This window comes from Talpa occidentalis, unplaced genomic scaffold, assembly GCF_014898055.3.
Source record: "Talpa occidentalis isolate TD23 unplaced genomic scaffold, MPIMG_talOcc4v2.1 talOcc4.9, whole genome shotgun sequence".
Taxonomy (NCBI): Eukaryota; Metazoa; Chordata; class Mammalia; order Eulipotyphla; family Talpidae; genus Talpa; species Talpa occidentalis.
The window spans coordinates 72191502-72207952 of NW_023605305.1; the positions used below are offsets into that span (position 1 = coordinate 72191502).

The 16451-nt window shown below is 59.2% G+C and overlaps 2 protein-coding genes and 1 long non-coding RNA gene across 4 annotated transcripts in view; 1 reads left to right on the plus strand and 2 right to left on the minus strand.

The window, feature by feature from the left end:
- LOC129145142 (uncharacterized) overlaps positions 1-4204 on the minus strand; it is a 28860-nt gene extending 24656 nt beyond the window's left edge. Inside the window, exon 1 of the long non-coding RNA XR_008550266.1 lies at positions 4075-4204. This is a non-coding gene — a long non-coding RNA (uncharacterized LOC129145142). The remainder of the gene's footprint in view (positions 1-4074) is intronic.
- On the plus strand, positions 1970-4748 carry LTC4S (leukotriene C4 synthase). Its single transcript, XM_037499965.2, has 5 exons — positions 1970-2102; positions 3902-4001; positions 4101-4171; positions 4259-4340; positions 4510-4748. The coding sequence occupies exons 1-5, from the start codon at positions 2045-2047 to the stop codon at positions 4646-4648; spliced, it is 450 nt and encodes a 149-aa protein (XP_037355862.1). The 5' UTR covers positions 1970-2044; the 3' UTR covers positions 4649-4748.
- Positions 4749-5828: 1080 nt separating this feature from the next.
- On the minus strand, positions 5829-16006 carry MGAT4B (alpha-1,3-mannosyl-glycoprotein 4-beta-N-acetylglucosaminyltransferase B). 2 transcript variants are annotated; one of them, XM_037499364.2, is made up of 15 exons: positions 15740-16006; positions 10001-10180; positions 9771-9911; positions 9545-9678; positions 9072-9118; positions 8741-8854; positions 8428-8503; positions 8218-8332; positions 7803-7933; positions 7537-7644; positions 7224-7417; positions 6759-6837; positions 6589-6676; positions 6395-6507; positions 5829-6304 (listed from the first exon to the last, which is right to left on the minus strand). In XM_037499364.2, the coding sequence occupies exons 1-15, from the start codon at positions 15834-15836 to the stop codon at positions 6281-6283; spliced, it is 1641 nt and encodes a 546-aa protein (XP_037355261.1). In that variant the 5' UTR covers positions 15837-16006; the 3' UTR covers positions 5829-6280. The 2 variants fall into 2 exon arrangements, with proteins under 2 accessions (XP_037355261.1, XP_037355262.1); XM_037499365.2 differs by lacking the exon at positions 8741-8854 and having other exon boundaries at positions 15740-15887.
- Positions 16007-16451: the final 445 nt, after the last annotated feature.

Genomic DNA, 16451 nt, shown 5'->3' on the forward strand with positions numbered 1-16451 from the left:
CCTGTGGATGAGCTCATTACCCAAAGCACAGGGGCACTGAGAAGCACATTTGGGTGTGTTATGTGCTGACTGAAGGTGTTACACACGCAGACTCCGGAGAGTCACACACACACACAGCCTGCCCAAAATATGTCCTCCCCGTTCAGGCTATTTGGACTGGAGCCAAAGGTCAGTCCGGATAGGGGGCTGTTGTCTAGACAGGTTCAGGGAAGAAGGGGGCCGAGTGGGCAGAGAAAGGGCACAAGGAAACGTGGGGGCGTCTTCGCTCTGGTACTCCCATCTTGTCAGTGATTTCTTCACCACTGAGCACCTACCCTACAACTCTCAGACCTAAACTAATTTAGAGCACAGACATGGAGATGCCACCCCTGCCCTTGAGGGGCTCACAGTAGCCCCAACTGGGGAGCAGTTGGTTCCCTGGGGTTGCTGAGGCTGAAAAGCATTCACTGGGCATTGACCAGGTGATGAGAGGTGAAAGGAGGGGGGTCTTCAGGAGCCCAGGAGGCAACAAACCCCTCAGGTTGGAACCTGGACTTGGGAGCAGGAAGAAAGGTCAGGAGTGTGGCAAGGGCAGAGCTCCCAAGGCCGCATGACCCTAACAGGGAATCCCCCAGAGTCCTGGTGGGGGTGGGGGCTGGCACCAGGACATCACAGAGCCCAGTACTGGGCTTCAGTAGCAGTTGTCCTGAAGACCCAGCTGCTCTGGCCCTCCCATGATACAGCCTGTGCTTGCTTGTGGTCTCACCAGCTCCTGGTTCAGTCTGGACCCTACCAGTGCTGACCAAAACCCAACTCCAACCAGCATGAGCCAAAAGGAGAAGTGCCCATTCTACAAAACAGAATGTCTGAATGGTTAGTGGGGTGTTCTAGGCATGGTGACCCCAGCACAAGTGCCACCTATGTGGCCCTGTGTCTGCTCCCTCTTCCTCAGGCTGGGGAGTAGCCATTAATAGACTCAGTAATCTTCCTCCCCAGTTGAGTTCCCTTCCTCAAAGTTCTAAGGAAGTTTCCGGAACTGTCTCTCATCACTTTGAGTCAGCCTTGGCTCACACAGTGGGTTTTGGCTCACCTGTCCATCCCGCAGGCCTGGGAGGTCTGGGGGACTCTGTCCAGATCATAGGAACTGAGTGTGGGGAGGGTCCTAGAACTCTGGAAGGAGGGATGCTGGGCAGGCAGAAATAGTGACTGGCCTGAGTCAGAGGCTGAGAGGATGGATCCAATCACCCCGAGTGCAGGCAAGCCAGATGACCTTTGGGATGCACCATGTGCGTGGAGCCCAGGCAAGTAGTTGGGAGGAAACACCGTGAAGTTGGTGGACATCAGGTTCCCCACAGGGAGCAAGCACATGGCCCATCGAGCTTGGGATGTTGTCTGGACTGCTCCGCAGTCAGAGATGAATGTTATTCAGGTACAGCCCTAACTGGGGGGAGTTTGGACAGACAAGTGGGCATGGACAGGTGAAGGTTGTCAGGGCTGGGAACCCATGAGGAGCTGTGACCCATGTCCAGGTGAGAGATGACTAGGGTGGAGCAGGGCTTGGAAGGCAGCACTGAGGGTGGATATGAGAATGACAGGGACTTGGTGGTCGATGGGAAGTGGTGGCAGTTGGGGGATCAGGTAGGAACTTCTAGTTTCCCGGGACCAGACCCAGGATAAGAGGAGATTTAGAAAGCTAGCTGGGTGGAACCTGTGGCGGTACAAGGACTGGTGAATACTGGGTTGACATAACATATCCAACTGGGAGTGCCCAGGCAGACAGCCTGGGTTTTGCTAGCCCATAGCCAGGCACAGAAAGGGCAAGGACTGGGAGGAAGTAGCTGGGCTGTCAGCAGTCAGCTGCTCTGGGTCCTGCCCACCCAGCCCAAAGCTCCCTGACTCTCTCTGGTCTTGGTCACACCCCTGGGCTCAACCTCCCTCCCCTGAAAGGGGCGGGGAGAGCAGCCACTCTTTCTCCTGGGCCAGACTCAATAGGAGACTGGGTTGATAAGAACTCCACAGTCAGCCTCTCTCAGCGGTCCCGACCTCACAGCTCCAGACAGGCACCATGAAGGACGAGGTGGCTCTTCTGGCCACTGTCACCCTCCTGGGAGTCCTGCTGCAAGGTGGGCTGATTCCTGCTGGGGAGGTGGGTGGGTCTCAGACCCCCGCAGTCTGTCTTCTGCTGTCCAGGACCACATGAGGGGCAGACGCAGGGATGCCCCTCTGGATGGCCCACATCCAAAGATGCGTGCTAGCACTTTCCCCAGGGGGAAACCCTGAGGAATGTATGAAGGCACTGTGAAATCCTGGGCAGGGGCAAAGGGTAAGAGGGTGTTTTTCAAAGGGATGGGGCAGCAAAATGGATATGCCTCTGGGGAGCAACTGAGGTGGGAATGCCAATGTCTGGCAAGGGGTGGGGGTGGTGAGCCCTCCACCAGCATAGTGAAACCTGCAAGAGAGTAGGAGCTTTCAGGGAGAAGGTGGGGAGCCCAGCTGTACTCGGCTGTAAGACATGGGCAGGGAGCCTGTTGCCAGGATGAAAGGGTAGTATAGTAGTGGGTAGCCATGGCCTGATGCTGATGAGCTCCAGCCAATCCCTGCCCTCTTCAGCTGTCCTTTCTCTGAATGTTCCCACAGGAAGGTCCTATCTCTCTGCCCTGCCTTCAAAGGTACCTTCTGTATGTTGGGACCATGTGAAACCAGCCAGCCAGGGCTAGAACCTACTCCATGCCCCACCCACCCTTCCTAAGATGCCTTTTTGGTGCCATTCTTAGGCCCGGATGGGGGTGGGCCCGAGGGAGGCAGGCAGGCGGGGGCGAGCAGGGGCAGGATACATTACCTGGCTACATAGTCTTGCTGCTCCAGACACTGTTGCCTGGCACAGTATGGGCAGGACACAGCACAGTCTGGGGCAGGAGCCCTGGGGGTGCTGAGCATATGGACTGAACTGATCTCTAGCCCCATATCAACATGCAGCCACTGGGCCCACCTCCAGGTCCCGCACCCACCGGCCAGCTTAGACACTCCCAGTGCGCTTGAGATGGAATATGTCTGCGGAGGGTCTGGCACCAAGGGGACCCGGGCCACAGGACTTGTAGGAAGATAGTTGGAGACACCTAGCATTGGGGTTGCATGTGAGGAGGGACCAGGCCTGAGGCCAAGAGAAGATCCTTGAACATTCAAAGCCCCTAGGGCTAACCCTCTCCTCTATACCCAACAGTACAGAGCCTGGGGAGCCTGGGGTTGGACTAGAAGAGTCTCAGTTGCAACCACCTGGGTTAGGGGTCAAGATGTCTTCCAGATTTAGGCCAGGGTCCAGAATGTTTGAATAGGTGAATGAGGCAAGAGCCCACAGTGCGGTTTGGAGGCCCAGGGACACAGGCTTGGGTGACTCTGGTCTGAAGCAGAGTCAGGAGGTCCCTACTGGTGGGCTCCGTAGGTGGGGGCCCAGGGACTCTGAATCTCAGGGTGCATGCTCCCCTGCACCTGCAAGGATGTGGTCAGCCCTGCACTTAGGTCCTGGCGGCACTCCCTGTCCAGGGAGGGACCCCAGAGCCAAAGGTCCAAGTTTAGAGATAGGAGGCAGGCTTTTGCCTGTGTTTTGCAAGTCAAATGATTCAGGGGCAAAGTCCTGCACAAGCAGCTGCTCCTTCAGGCAGGAACTCCGCAGGAGTCTGGGTGAATTATCCCCTGGCGCCCCAGAACCACGCCCTGCTCCCATGCTCGTCCTAGAGCCAGCCTGGGCTCGAAAGTGACCCCGACGTGGGGAGGAGGGTGAGGGGAGAGCGGTGGGGCCCCCCTCAAGAACTTTAAAGCGGAGTCCTGCCCAGCTCAATGGAGAAGGGACAGAGAAAGGTCGGGGCCGGACTGGAAGTCGGCCAGAGGGAGGCCAGGACTCACTCCTGCCCCTCTTCGCCCCCAGCCTACTTCTCCTGGCAGGTGATCTGTGCGCGCAGAGCCTTCCGCGTGTCGCCACCGCTCACCAACGGCCCGCCCGAGTTCGAGCGCGTCTACCGAGCCCAGTGAGACGCGGCGGGAGGGCAGGGGCGGGGAGCCAGCCGGCCCCGGGCAGGGCAGGGTCCGAGGCACCCTCACCTTACGCCACCGCGCGCCCACCGCAGAGTCAACTGCAGCGAGTACTTCCCGTTGTTCCTCGCCACGCTCTGGGTCGCAGGCATCTTCTTTCACGAAGGTCTGGGCGCGGGGCAGGGGCTGAGCGCTGGAGCCCTCGAGGTGCCCGCGCCCGCGAGCTCACGCCGCCCCCGCGCCCCTCTCCCAGGTGCGGCGGCCCTGTGCGGCCTCGCCTACCTATTCGCGCGCCTCCGCTACTTCCAGGGCTATGCGCGCTCGGCTCAGCAAAGGTGAGAACCCGGCGGGGCCCAAGGGAAGTGGGGCCGACCGGCCGCGGGGGGGGGCGGGGGACGCCCGGACCGGATGCGGTGGGCGCGAGGGAGGCGGGCAGGCGGGGGCGAGCGGGGGCGGGGCCTGTGCCCGCCGCCCCGCCCCGCCCCCGTCGAGCGCCGCCCGCAGGTTGGCTCCGCTGTACGCGAGCGCGCGCGCGCTCTGGCTGCTCGTGGCGCTGGCCGCGCTGGGCCTGCTCCTCCACTTCCTCCCCGCGGCGCGCGCCGCGCTCCTCCGACGGCTCGGGAAGCTGCTGCCCTGGGCCTGAGATGGGGGACGTCGGTCCGCGGAGCCGGAGAAGAGCCGGGGCCGCCTGGAGGACGGGGGAGGGGTGCGCCCCCGCATCCTGGTCTAATTAAAGCGCCCGTTACCGGACCCGAGTGCATTTTCTGCTTGAAAGGGGTCTCGCACTGAGGACTGTGGACTCTTGGAGGGAACAGGGCTGTAGCCGTGCGGTGTCTCGTGCTCTGCCCCCAACTCCCCCAGACCCCAACTCCCTCCCTACTCTTGGCTGTATCTGTAGTCACTGCTCTCCCCTGCCCCACCTCGGAGGCCTGCCCTTCCACGGGCAGGCCGCAACAGCCCTAGCCCTTCTTCCCTGGTCTTCACAACTGATACCAGGGACCTTTTACTTATCAGCATCCGGTTCCTGGTCTCAGGGTCTGCGGAGAGAAGTAGGCTCGGGGTGAAGCGGGGTGGGAGTACGTTCTGGCCTCTCAGGCCTGGCTTCCAGTCTGGCCCCTGACCGTTTCTCCTCCCTTCACCTTGAGCTGGGCAGGACTCCCTCCTTGGGAGGGGCTCTCTTACTCTGCCTGCCTCCTCCACCCCCACTCTATCTCCATGACACATCTCTGGTGTGGTGGAGTCACGGGGACTAGTGTGGTCAGTATAGATGGGATCGGTGCTCTCAGGATGTCAGGATGCCCTGAGGAACCAGAACCAGGGAGGGCCTGCCCGCAGGCCAGAGGGTCCCTAAAGAGGTGATTTTTAGCCCAGCTGCAGAGAGAGCTTTCCAAACCAGGCAACAGCATGTGCAAATGCCCCGGTATGGGCCCAAAATGTGTCGGGGATGGGGCAAGAGAGGGAGATGAGTGAGCAAGTCTAGGGGACTGTGGAGAAGGGCAGGGCAGAGATGGTGGGGGACAAGGAGACAGAGGAATGTTATCGATGTGAAAGGCAGTTGGGGTAGGAAGATAGGAACTAGGAGCTGCACTTGGGGAAGGGTCCTCAGGGATTGTGAGTGGTCTGGACCAGATTCAGACCCACAACTGGCTGTGTCCAGTTAAGGACTGTACAGGAAATGGGGCAGAGGTTATGCAGAGCTTTTGGGAGCGTGTGCAGAGCGCACCTTAGTGGTTTGGCCAGGCAAGGTGGTTTAGGGTGGCATCCCTGGATTAGGGCCACCCCGCACCAGCCACAGCTGGAAGCACTGACAGATGAAGCACACACTTCATCAATCCTTTATTACAAGTCACACTCTTATAGAAGTATATGTGGACTTACGTGAAAAAATCAAATGTATCCAATAATAGAAAACACAGCACATAAAGTAGTATATGCATTCCAGTGTTCGCGCCGGGGACAGCAGGCGCCCAAGAAAAAGCTCTTCTAAAACGGCCTGGCTCAAGCCAGCCGGGTGCGAACAGTTCTGGGCGGCATGGGCCCGCCTCAGGCACAGTGTGGGGACCGCCTGCCTCCTCCCTCGGCCTGGCGGGCGGGGGCAGCACCAGCTCCTAGGGCCTCCGGGCCAGCGGTGACCCCAGGTGGGCTGAGGGGGCGCACCAGGCAGAACCCCTCAGTCTGGGGCGGCTGAGCCTGGCCCTCCAGGGGCAGCTGCGACAACATCTCAGGACTCTGTGGGCTTCAGGGCCCAAAGAAGTGCACCCTCAGAAACCTCGCCTTAGTCCGCCTTTTTCAGGAAGATCTGGAAGAGCGGGGTTCAGGGTCAGCCCAGGCATGGTCTAGCCACTGGAAACAGCTTCCTGGTCCCCATACCCTGCCCTGCACGACTCACCTCACTCAGAATGACCCACACTGGGGAGTCTGTCTGGATGGAGAGGCGGAGAGCTTCTAGGGGGCCGAAGGCAGGGTCCACCTCGCCTTCTGCCACACCCTTGTAGAAGGAGCCTGAAAGGACAGCGCTGAGATGTTACCCTGCTGAACCCAGCCTCCCTACTTCCACAGCCACCCATCTACGCCTTCACTCACCAATCTGGAGGTAGCCATCAGGGCTCCGAGGGTACCGCAGAGTAGCTGCTCGGCCCTCCTGCAGGGCTTCCTTGTCTGACTGAGGATTCTGGGAGCAAAATCAAGGGGCTGAAGCCAGTGGCTGTGGGTAGGGAAGGCCTTGTTACACATCCACACCCTGCCACACTCACATCAAAGGGCAGCACCTCCACAGATGTGTTGAAGAGCTTGTCCTCAGGGTGCTCAATGTTCCCACTGCGGAAGAAGAACCTGCAGATAAACAGGCCTGTGAGCTGCTGCAGGGGTGGGGCACTGCCTGTGCACACTGCCCAGCAGAGAAAAGGCTAGGCCTGGGCCAGGAGTGCAATAGGTAGGTCCCAGGGTTCTGGATGCCACTGAGGACAACTGTTGGGTTCTGCAAGGCAACTAGGGCCTTACTCAGGGAAGAGGTGATGAGCTCTTACAGGCACTGCCTGACTCAGTCTTTAGAAGGTGGCTACCCCACTTTTTAGATAAGGAAACTGAGACATGGTGAAGCTAAGGGATTTGTTGGGGGTCACAAAAGGATATCTGCAGATGGGGAAATTTGTGGTGAGGCCTGTATCCTGGTCGCCACCTGCCCTGCCCCAAGGTAGACCTGTGGTGCTGGCACTTACCGCTCAAGACGCAGTGGCTGGAAGAAGCGGAAGCGGATGAAGTCCCCTGCAGCAGGTGTGAAGGCCCAGAAGAAATCCTCACGCAGGTAGGCTTTCTCCAGGGTGAAGTGCTGGTATGTCTTGAGGCTCGTGCTCACCTCAGCTGGTGGGTTTACGTGCTCCTTCCGCAATGCCTGCTTCCCGAAGTCCTTGTCCTGCAGCCAGGAAGGGACAAAGGTGCTAGAGTGGGTGCTGACTGCCCTGCCATGCCCTTACCCCACCCTAGCCTGGGTTCTGCCTACAATTGGCTGGGCTCTCCAGTGGCAGAACCCACCTTTAGTTTCTGGATCTTGCCTGCCAGCGAGGAGTGAGTGCCCACGTGCTGGAAGAGGGATGGCTTGAAGCGGATCCGCAGGTTGGCCTTCTGCCGGTCACAGTGCTTCTGCGAGGGGGGGTATTGTTGGAGAGCTCAGCTGAGCCCCACCTACCAGGCCAGGACAACCCCACCAGCGGTAAAGCCTCCTGTCAGCCAGGCGTGCTGGGTACTGATGCGATTCATGCTGCAGGCTGTGTGCTCCACCCACCCCAGGTCCTGCTCACCGCATCCTTTTCAGGGTTGCAGACCTTCACCCACAGAATATGGTCCAGGAGCCAGTCTATGGGCTTGTCCCGGTAGAACATGAGTATAAACTCCACAATCAGGCTCAGGTCCAGGGACTTGAACATCTTCCCTGGGGAAGGGAGTTGGGAGGGAGGGGATACCGAGTGAGTAGTACCGATCATCCCTCTCCCATTTAATCCCTCTGGGTGCCACCAGGAAGGGTTTAACAGCACACATGGTGGCCAGCTGCAGGCAGGTGTGAGTCCAGGGCACAGATGGGAACGGTGAGCCCAGACAGCCAGTATTGAGGGCAGGCAGTGGAAATAGGTCAGGTGGGGGCTACTGCAGGCACTGGGGGCAAAGGTGGCTGGACTGAGGGGTTCTGATCAGCTCAGTGGGCAGGAGGTTGCACACCGATGAAGCCTAGTTGAGAGAACTCCAGGATCATCCAGTCTTCCGAGGGCTGCTGCAGTGCAAAGTTCTTCATGGTGCTCAGGTAGTTGGGCTTGGCTACGATGTCATCCTCCAGCTGCATGGTGGTGAACAGAGGGTGTAGGCTCAGCATGGGCACATGGGCAGCGCAGGTCACCACCCACGTCCGGCCAGCAGGCTCTCAATGCTGACCTGAACATAGTAGATGCCTTTGGACTGTGCATACATCATGAGGAAGCAGTAATCGAGGTTCTGTTTGGTCCGCCACCTGTGGGCAGATGCAGGGGCCTCAGGAGCTCAGACCCCTCCGCCGATCACGTAGCTACTACAGAGGCCACTGAGGAGGTAGAGTCCCCTCACCCCCACCCCATACATGCAGAGATCCTCCAGTGGAGAAATGGAGGCACCACAGGGAAGTGCCTGAGATCCAGACACCAACAGATGGGGTGCTCAGCACAAGTGGCAGTTTGCTGAAGGCTCAAGGCAGGGGTGGTGGTGCTGGTACCTGACTCTCTCCTTGGGGTCCCCAAAGGACTCTCGGAGGCGGGAAAAGTCAGGGTAGAAGTGGGGGGAAGGGGAGATGACCTCCAGGAGCCCGGAATGGATCTCTGAGGGGAACCTGAGGGACAGGAAGGTCCAGTGGGTTTGCGACCTCCAACAACTGAAGGGTGGGTAGAGTGAGTCAGCCAGACCACCTCCCTTTCTTCACCATCAGGCAGACATCTTCAGAAACCACATCCAGCCTACTGGGGCAATGGGTTTCCAGAGGGGCAGGGCCACCCTGCACACCCAGAGGGCCTGCCCTCCACCAGCTTTGAGGGACTGTCAGTACTCACAGGGCCTTGATGTTCTCTGTCACTACTGAGGTGTACTGTCCATCAGTCTGTGGGGAGAACAAGCACACTCCCTAAGCCTGGCTGCCACCCCAAATGGTCCAGGAAGGAACTGGGAGGAGGGGCGCAGGCCTCAGAAGACTCCATGCACTGGGGAGTAAGCCCTCTTGGCTGGGGATCAAGTCAGGCTGGGCTGGGGGCCACAGGTGCCTCAGAAAAAGTGCTTTGGGGTGCCTGGGGTTGTGGGTTAGTGTGCACTAGGTAACTGGCATCTCTAGGAGGAGGTGCTACAGTGTTTCTTCCTTTTAAAATTTTTATCTAAATAGTTCTGTGAATGCAACTGACAAATTTCTGATAGTTTTTTGCTCTGGAGTGGTGCCCTGTTTTGATTTCTCCTGGTTATTTTGAGCCAGGTATCCTTGGAATTTACTCCCCTGGCCTTACACCTCCCCTTGCCCCTAGCCTCAGCCACTCGCCTCTGCAATCAGCACCACAATGACAGAGTCCTCCTTCTCCTGTGGGCTCAGTTCGGAGATGAGCGAGTGCAGTGTGTCTGTCAGGTAGGAGTGCACCTCACGCCGCACGCTGGGGATGCCCATCACCACTGATACTGCAGCGGGGAAGAGGGTCCAGACTGGGCACCACCCCAGCACCCCCCCACCCGCCCAACACCCCGCCTCCAGCAGTCCTGGCCTCCCCTACCTCCTGTGCGGCCCTGGCCCACCCGCACCGCCGGCTGTAGGCTGCTTTCCTTGGCCAGGAGGTGCGGCAGGTGGTGGAAGACCGTGGGCAGGTGCAGCACATGTTTGTGGGAGATGTTCCATGGCTTCAGTCTTGGGTCCTCTGGGTGGATGGGGGGAACAAACAGGTAAGACCGCAAGGTGGCCTACACTGGCCTCACCTCTCCTGCAGCTTCTGGCTAGAGCACTCACCAGTTAGGCGACCCCAGGTTCGATTGCCTTCTCGCAGCGCCTGCCTCTCCGACACGGCCCTTTTGATCTCATCCAGCACCAGGTTGAGCTCCTTGGAGCGCCTGAGGCTCTCCTGCTCAGCTGCATGCAGACGGTCACGCAGGGCCAGGAACTCGCGCTGGTACACGTCCACCACATCGCCTGCAGAGATCGTGGCATGCCCCTCTGTGAGACAGCCAGTCTACAGGGGTCACTCTGAAGTCACACTGACAGAGGAGAAAAGCCTCCACAGGGAGGATTAGCCCTCTCTGGAATTTGCCCCCTACTGAGGTGTTCTCCTTCAAGGAGGCATATTAAGTGGGGAGGGCAGCAAGACCACTTCTAGCCCTAAAAGGGACAACACTAATCAGGGATGAGGGAACACAGCTCTAAATGCCCTGAGGCCTGCCTCTCTGGAGACCTTTGTTAGGCCTGGGCCACTCCAGGGGGAATGTGTCAGAATCTCCAGCTGGACCCCAGCTGTAGGCATTAGGGGTGCAGTCTCAAGACTGAATTCTCCACCCAGTGGCTGCCCAGGCCCCCTTCTGCTTCTCCTTACAGCATCTTTTCCTTCTGGGGGTGGGATACCCAAAGTCCCATCCAGGGCACAACGACAAGCCCTTCCTCATGAAGCTGGCTAGCCCACCAGCCCTCCTCCTTCTCGCCTCTAAGCCTCTGTGCTTTTCCCTCCACCCCCCACTCCTTCACAGAGAAGATCACACAGTGTCCCATCCCCAACGTCCTCTAGAGACAGACAACCTTCCTGGACTCCACATCCCACCTTCTAAGGACTGAGCCTTAAGTGCCCATTTGGCGCTGGCTGACGGTCCAGCACTCAGCACCAGCCCCGGGGTAGCTGCTGCAGTCACAGCCCCCTATGTTCAGATGAGCAAATGAAGCCGAGAAACTAATACAGGATCCTTCAGTGAGCTAGCAGCAGAGGGGGGACACAGTTCTGAATGCCCCGAGGCCTGCCCCTCTGGAGATTTATGCTCAGTCTGGGCCACCTCCGAGGATCTGCCCAACCAACCCAGGGGGACCTGTGTCAGAACGTCCTGGGCAGGAGCGGTGTGGCTGGGCCAGCAGCAGCACAGAGGTGGGGCTACTTGACAGCAGGGAAGGATCCTCAGGGATCCTTCTGAGCTGGTAGTGACCAACCGCAAGAAAGAAACAAGTGGGCCTCCCCGGTGGCGCAACGGTTGAGCGCTGGGTTGCGAAGCTGCCCGCAGCCTCTGCGACGCCGGTTCGATCCCCGGCTGCTCCCCGGCCACCAGAGGAGGGTCCCACATGGCGCGCAGACCTCTCCTGCCGCCCGCTGCTCCCCTCAGCAGTGTACTTCGGTCCTTCTGCCTGCTCTGCTCCCCGCTCTGGCTCTGGTGAATTCTCTCGCCCTCCCGCGCTTCTGACTGTACCCAGTGCTTGTATAAATAAATAAAAAATAAAAAAATAAATAAATAAATCTTTAAAAAAAAAAAAAAAGAAAGAAAGAAACAAGTACATCCCTGCCACCAGCAGCTGGTGCCGGCAGCCCATGCCAGCAGCTCGCTAGGCTATAACCTCAAGACCTTTTCTAATCTCAACTTTGCTTTCTGCATGCGATCACATGTACTTCTCTCATCCCTACAGGTGCTTCTCTTCTGCGTGGGGTCCCCTTTGCTCTTATGGGCCTAAGGAAGACTTGTGGCCTGTAAGGCCTGGCTTTGACAAGTCTAGGAGGTCTTCCAGAACTACTCCCCTCCTCTTAAACAGCTCTTCTGTCCTTTTCTCCCTGGGGGGTTCAGAGCCCCCTGAATGCCCTGGGATGGTGTCACCCTTGACACATGACAGTCATGTGTACCAAAGGTCACAACCAGGCAAAGGTTTGGGCACCTCAAGACATAGCTCCTTCTGCAGCCAGCACTGCAGTCTAATTCTAAATCCCAGGGGAAGGGGATCCCTACATAGGAATGAGGGGTTGGGGGGAGAGGAGACAAATGAATGGACCCTTAGGACCTCCACACTGACCAGCTGACCCCAGCTCCTGTCCCACACCCTGCCACCTGAAGCTAAAGGCCAAGGCCACTTCTGCTTCCAACTACAGGCTTGGGAAGGAGGTGTGTGGAGGAGTCAGGTTACTAGATCTGCAGAAGCTCCACACTAGGTTCCCAGGCTGGGTTACCCTGGATACCTGACCCCTTGAAAGACACAGGCCATCCACCAACACACTCCTGCCCAGCCCAGAGAGGAGTGGCCTGAGTAGGCATCCTCCTCTGGGACAGTTCCTGACAGGAAGGAGAGAGTGGAGGCAAGGAGCATTCCTGGAAAGGAGTTCAGAGCCTCCTAGACACTTGAACAAAGTAGGTGGCCCCCCTCCTACCTGGCAGAGTCTCTAAGTCTTGCAGGGACAGCTCTTGTGCCACTGGCCATACCCAAGGCAGCATCCTGCAATAGGACCACTTTGAAGTGGGGGACGGTGAGGAGCCCTCCTTCCCTCCCTCCCTCCCACCCCAATCCCCCATCCCTCCCCCTGGCCTATTCTGTTCTGTAAATGGGTCAAGCTTTGTCCAACTTAGCATGTCCCAGGTGCACAGGCAGGGTAGTATGAATGGGCACTGCTGCCCTGAATCACCCTGGCCTCCCTTCATCCAGGCCGCGGGCTTCTTGTTTCCCAGGAGGTGACAGGCTTGTGAGTTTCTGCTCATACCCAACCTTCTGTGATCTCCCTGCACAACACAGGCTCTGTCCTTCAGCTGCCTTCTCCTGCTCCTAACTTCCCGACTGCAAGGCCCCCGGTTGGACTCTCAGCCCTTGCTTCTCTGGTCATGGGCCCATTCTGTCCTTGTCTCCCGACGCCAGAAACTCAAGCCCTGTGGCTGCCTCCCCTTGGTCTGGACCTTAGGCTGAGGCTCTGCCAGGCCATCCCGGCAGCCCACTTCCGTGGGCCGGTGATTGACATGAAATCATGAGTGGTATGGGAAGGCAGCTCAGTGGTGGAAAGGGAAAAGGCCTTTGGGGGAATAGGCAGAAGTTTCTGGGAGCTAGGGCTAAGGGGACCTTGGCTTCCGTTCCACCCACATCTTCCTACCGGGAAGAGCCAGGCTGGAGGCCTAGTCCCAGGTGTAAGCTGACCTCAGGGAACTTCCTCAGCTGTGGCTATACTATTAGAGTCTTTGCTACTCCCTCCACCCCCCACCACCATCTGAAGGAAGAATAATTAGGACATCTGAGGTCCTCACACCACATCTTCCTCCTGGTTCCCCCTGGTAGAAGAAACAGATTCAAGAGCCAAGTCCTTGTGCCCTGTAACTAATGAATGTGAAAAAGGCTCAGAGGGGTACAGGCAGGTGGCAGGTGCAGTGAAGGTGTGCTGTTAAAGTGCAGGCGGGGCCAGGGGAATGGAGAGGAGCAAGTGTCCACCTCTCTAGGCTTTGCAACCACCCTCCCGGGAGTCAGGGAGGATGTCCATTGTTACAGAAATCCTGCTTAAGGGGTGAGCTGGCCCTGGACAGAGAAAAGGGGATAACCTGGACACTAGGAGGTCAGTAAGGCCAAGGCTGGCCCCCTGGAGGCCAGTCTTTAGCAGGTGCTTGGCTATGTGGACAGACCTTTAGCAGTGTTTGACTGAGGCATACAATCTGAGCACTAGTGGAGCTGTGGCACAAACTTGGTCAAGGCTGGATGTGAAAGTGGGTCCCAAACTCAAATCTAGGGCCTGTCGCGCTAAGGCCTATGAGTCTTTCCTGGCCCTTGGCTTCTAGGATGCCACCTGTTCCTGCTGCCCTCTTCTTCTCTACTCCCTGCTCTGCAGAATCAGGTTCCTCTGCCCTTCCTCTAAGTATGGGTGCCTAGGCCAGCACTTTCCTGAGCTCCCTACTTGCTGCAAACTGGAAGCTAGGGTCTAGCCTGGCCTGAGACTGGTTTAGTCCAATTTTCCCTAGGAGCTAACACAATTGTCTACATGTAACACTGAAGAGGGGTTCATGTAATAGCCCAGATTCTGGCTTTTCTTTAGGTCTCCAAAAACTTGGCTCTATTGAGCGATGAGAAACAATGGTAACTCTCAACAGGCAAGGCCCAGGTCACCCCCTCACCACACCTCACAGCCTCCTGGGTTTCTATGCACAGGCTTAAGGACCCCTGCATCTGAAACCACACTTTTTTGGCTGGGGTGTTCTCCTGTTCTCAAGATCCTTGGGGTGCCATCCTTCTGGATGCCCCGATTGGGGAGAGTGGGCACTAGATGGAGCCAATGATTATTTCCCTTACTCCACTGCTCTCGGACTCTGGCTTCCTGTGGCCAGTCATGCTCCTAAAGTTTTTCTTGCGGAGGTTCTGTGTTGCAGCTCCAGACTTCAGGCTGAAGGCATGTGGCTGCTGTAGGACGCATATAGGAACTGGGGCCCGATGGCATGCAAGGGTTCATTGTCCACCCACAGTCAGAAAAATGTGCTCCAGGCCGTCAGGCTGTCAGATATGGCCCCACCTTGGCCTTTGTTACAACTGGCCTACGTGGCCAATCTCAAGGATAAGATGCCATCGCCTAGGTGACACACCCCACTTGTGGACACAGAGAACTCTGCCCTAGCCGTGCCCTCCTGGTGCCAAGCCCTACGGATCCCTGGAACTCCAAGGCCACCAATCCACAACTTCTGGACACTGACTCAGTAGCCAACTGGGACTCCCCCTTTTTAGAACATTGTAGGCAAGGCTGGGTTGGGTTGGGTTGGGCAGGCAGGAGCAAGGTGAGGCTAGTAGGAGTTTGAAGGGTCAGGAAGACTCCTGCTTCTCCCTCGGCCTCAGTTAGTGCAGTGCTGGGGAACTGGAAAGCAGGAGGTGGGAGGGAGAGAGGGTCAGCTGGCTTCAGCCTGATCCTGCTTAGGCGTCTGGCAGGAAGGCCAGGAGGCAGGAAGGAAGCAGCTTCCCACCCCCCACCCCTGCGCTGCAGGCTGGGAGGACAAGGGTCTGAGAAGGCCTCACTCAGACCTAACCATGCCAACCAATACTGAGACACTCCAGCCAGTGGTGGGGTTCCAACTACCACCCCAGTCTCAGGTTATGCTGATGGGCTGGCCAGCCTGACCCAACCTCAGGTGGGGGGTTGTGGCCCACGGAGACCATAGACTCACTTACTCTTAAGTAAGGGGCTGGGCTTGTTGCTTCTGAGGTGTCCCACTCTCCAGGTCATCAGCCACAACAAGGCTTCCCCAGGACCCAGGTCCCTGGGGAGGAGTCCTGGGGCCAGATGTCATGGAGGAGGGCTAGGAGGCCCCAGGGAAAAGCGCCCACAATGGGCTGGGGTGGGTGCTACTGCCTGGATGTCTGGCTGCCGCCTCATACCTGTCTCAGCAACATCGTGCTTGTTCCAGTCCAGGTGCTTGGAGCTGGTACCTGGGGGACCACCTGGTCACAGCCACCTCTGTGACCTTGTCTCTGTCCCTCTCCGAGAACTCTGAGGTCTCCAACTTGCCAGTGGGAGCGACCTGCCCTACGATCGGCACAACTGGACTCGTGAAGGCCGGTCCCGAGGGCTCGGCCCGGCCCAGCCCAGGCCGGTGGAGAATTTCGTTATTCTCGCAGCAAACAAGTGGGGGCGAGGATGGGAGGGGCGTCCTCCCTCGCCGCCCGGGCGGGGAAGGGGCGCCCGCGTCGGCTTCCGGCCGCTTCCCGCGGCCACTGCCCGGACCCCGGTCGGGCCGCCGGCGCCCAGGTGCGCCCAGGTGCGGGACGGGGCGCGGGGCTCACCTTTCTGGCCGCTGAGCGCCGCGTACCAGGACAGCGAGAGGAAGGCGCACAGGCAGAAGAGGAGCAGCGTCAGGAAGGTGCCATTGCGGAGCCTCATCTCCTCCGGTGCGCGGCCGACGCCGGCGGGGCCGAAGCCGCATGGCCCGGGGGGCCGGGGCCGGGGCTCGGGGACCAGGAGGCGGCGGGGGCCCCGGCCCCGGAGCGGAGAGGCGCTGGGGGCCCGGGGCCGGGCGGCGGGCGGGGCGGGGGGCCGGGCCGGGCACCGCGCTTGCGGTTGCTCCCGGGCGCGGGGCGCCGGCGGCCTCGGCTCCACCACACGGCCGGGCCGGGCTGGGCTAGGCGGGCGGCGAGAGCCGCGGCCCGGCCAGGATCTGGGGCCGCCGCCGAGTCGGCGGCGAAGGGCGGGGCGGCCCGGATTTAAAGGGGCCGCAGCACCCGCCGCCGCGCCAGCACCGCGAGGGGGCGGGGTGGGGGACCCGCACCGGGACCCCGCCCGCCGGGTTCCGGACCGCAGTCTCGGGCTGCGCTCGTGCGCCCCCGACTTCCGGCCGCCTGGCTTCAGCCTCAGGTAGGTCAAGGCTGGCGCCTGGGCGAGTGCGGACCGGCTGTGGGGGAGGCAGCCCTCGGGCCCCCAACCCTTCTCCAGTAACGTCTCCTTCATAAAGCCCCGGTCCGGGTCCGAACCCTACTCACATTTACTCAGACACCCGCA

What these genes read in the sequence shown, in the direction of transcription:
- LTC4S (XM_037499965.2), top strand. Translation starts at nt 2,045, where the DNA reads ATGAAGGACGAGGTGGCTCTTCTGGCCACTGTCACCCTCCTGGGAGTC. An exon ending in GAGCGCGTCTACCGAGCCCA is followed by an intron (nt 4,002 to 4,100) that starts GTGAGACGCGGC and finishes CGCCCACCGCAG; the next exon opens with AGTCAACTGCAGCGAGTACT. An exon ending in GCGCGCTCGGCTCAGCAAAG is followed by an intron (nt 4,341 to 4,509) that starts GTGAGAACCCGG and finishes CGCCGCCCGCAG; the next exon opens with GTTGGCTCCGCTGTACGCGA.
- MGAT4B (XM_037499364.2), bottom strand. Translation starts at nt 15,836, where the DNA reads ATGAGGCTCCGCAATGGCACCTTCCTGACGCTGCTCCTCTTCTGCCTG. An exon ending in GGGCCAGGGCCGCACAGGAG is followed by an intron (nt 9,679 to 9,770) that starts GTAGGGGAGGCC and finishes TCCCCGCTGCAG; the next exon opens with TATCAGTGGTGATGGGCATC. An exon ending in GCAAGATCCAGAAACTAAAG is followed by an intron (nt 7,418 to 7,536) that starts GTGGGTTCTGCC and finishes TCCTGGCTGCAG; the next exon opens with GACAAGGACTTCGGGAAGCA.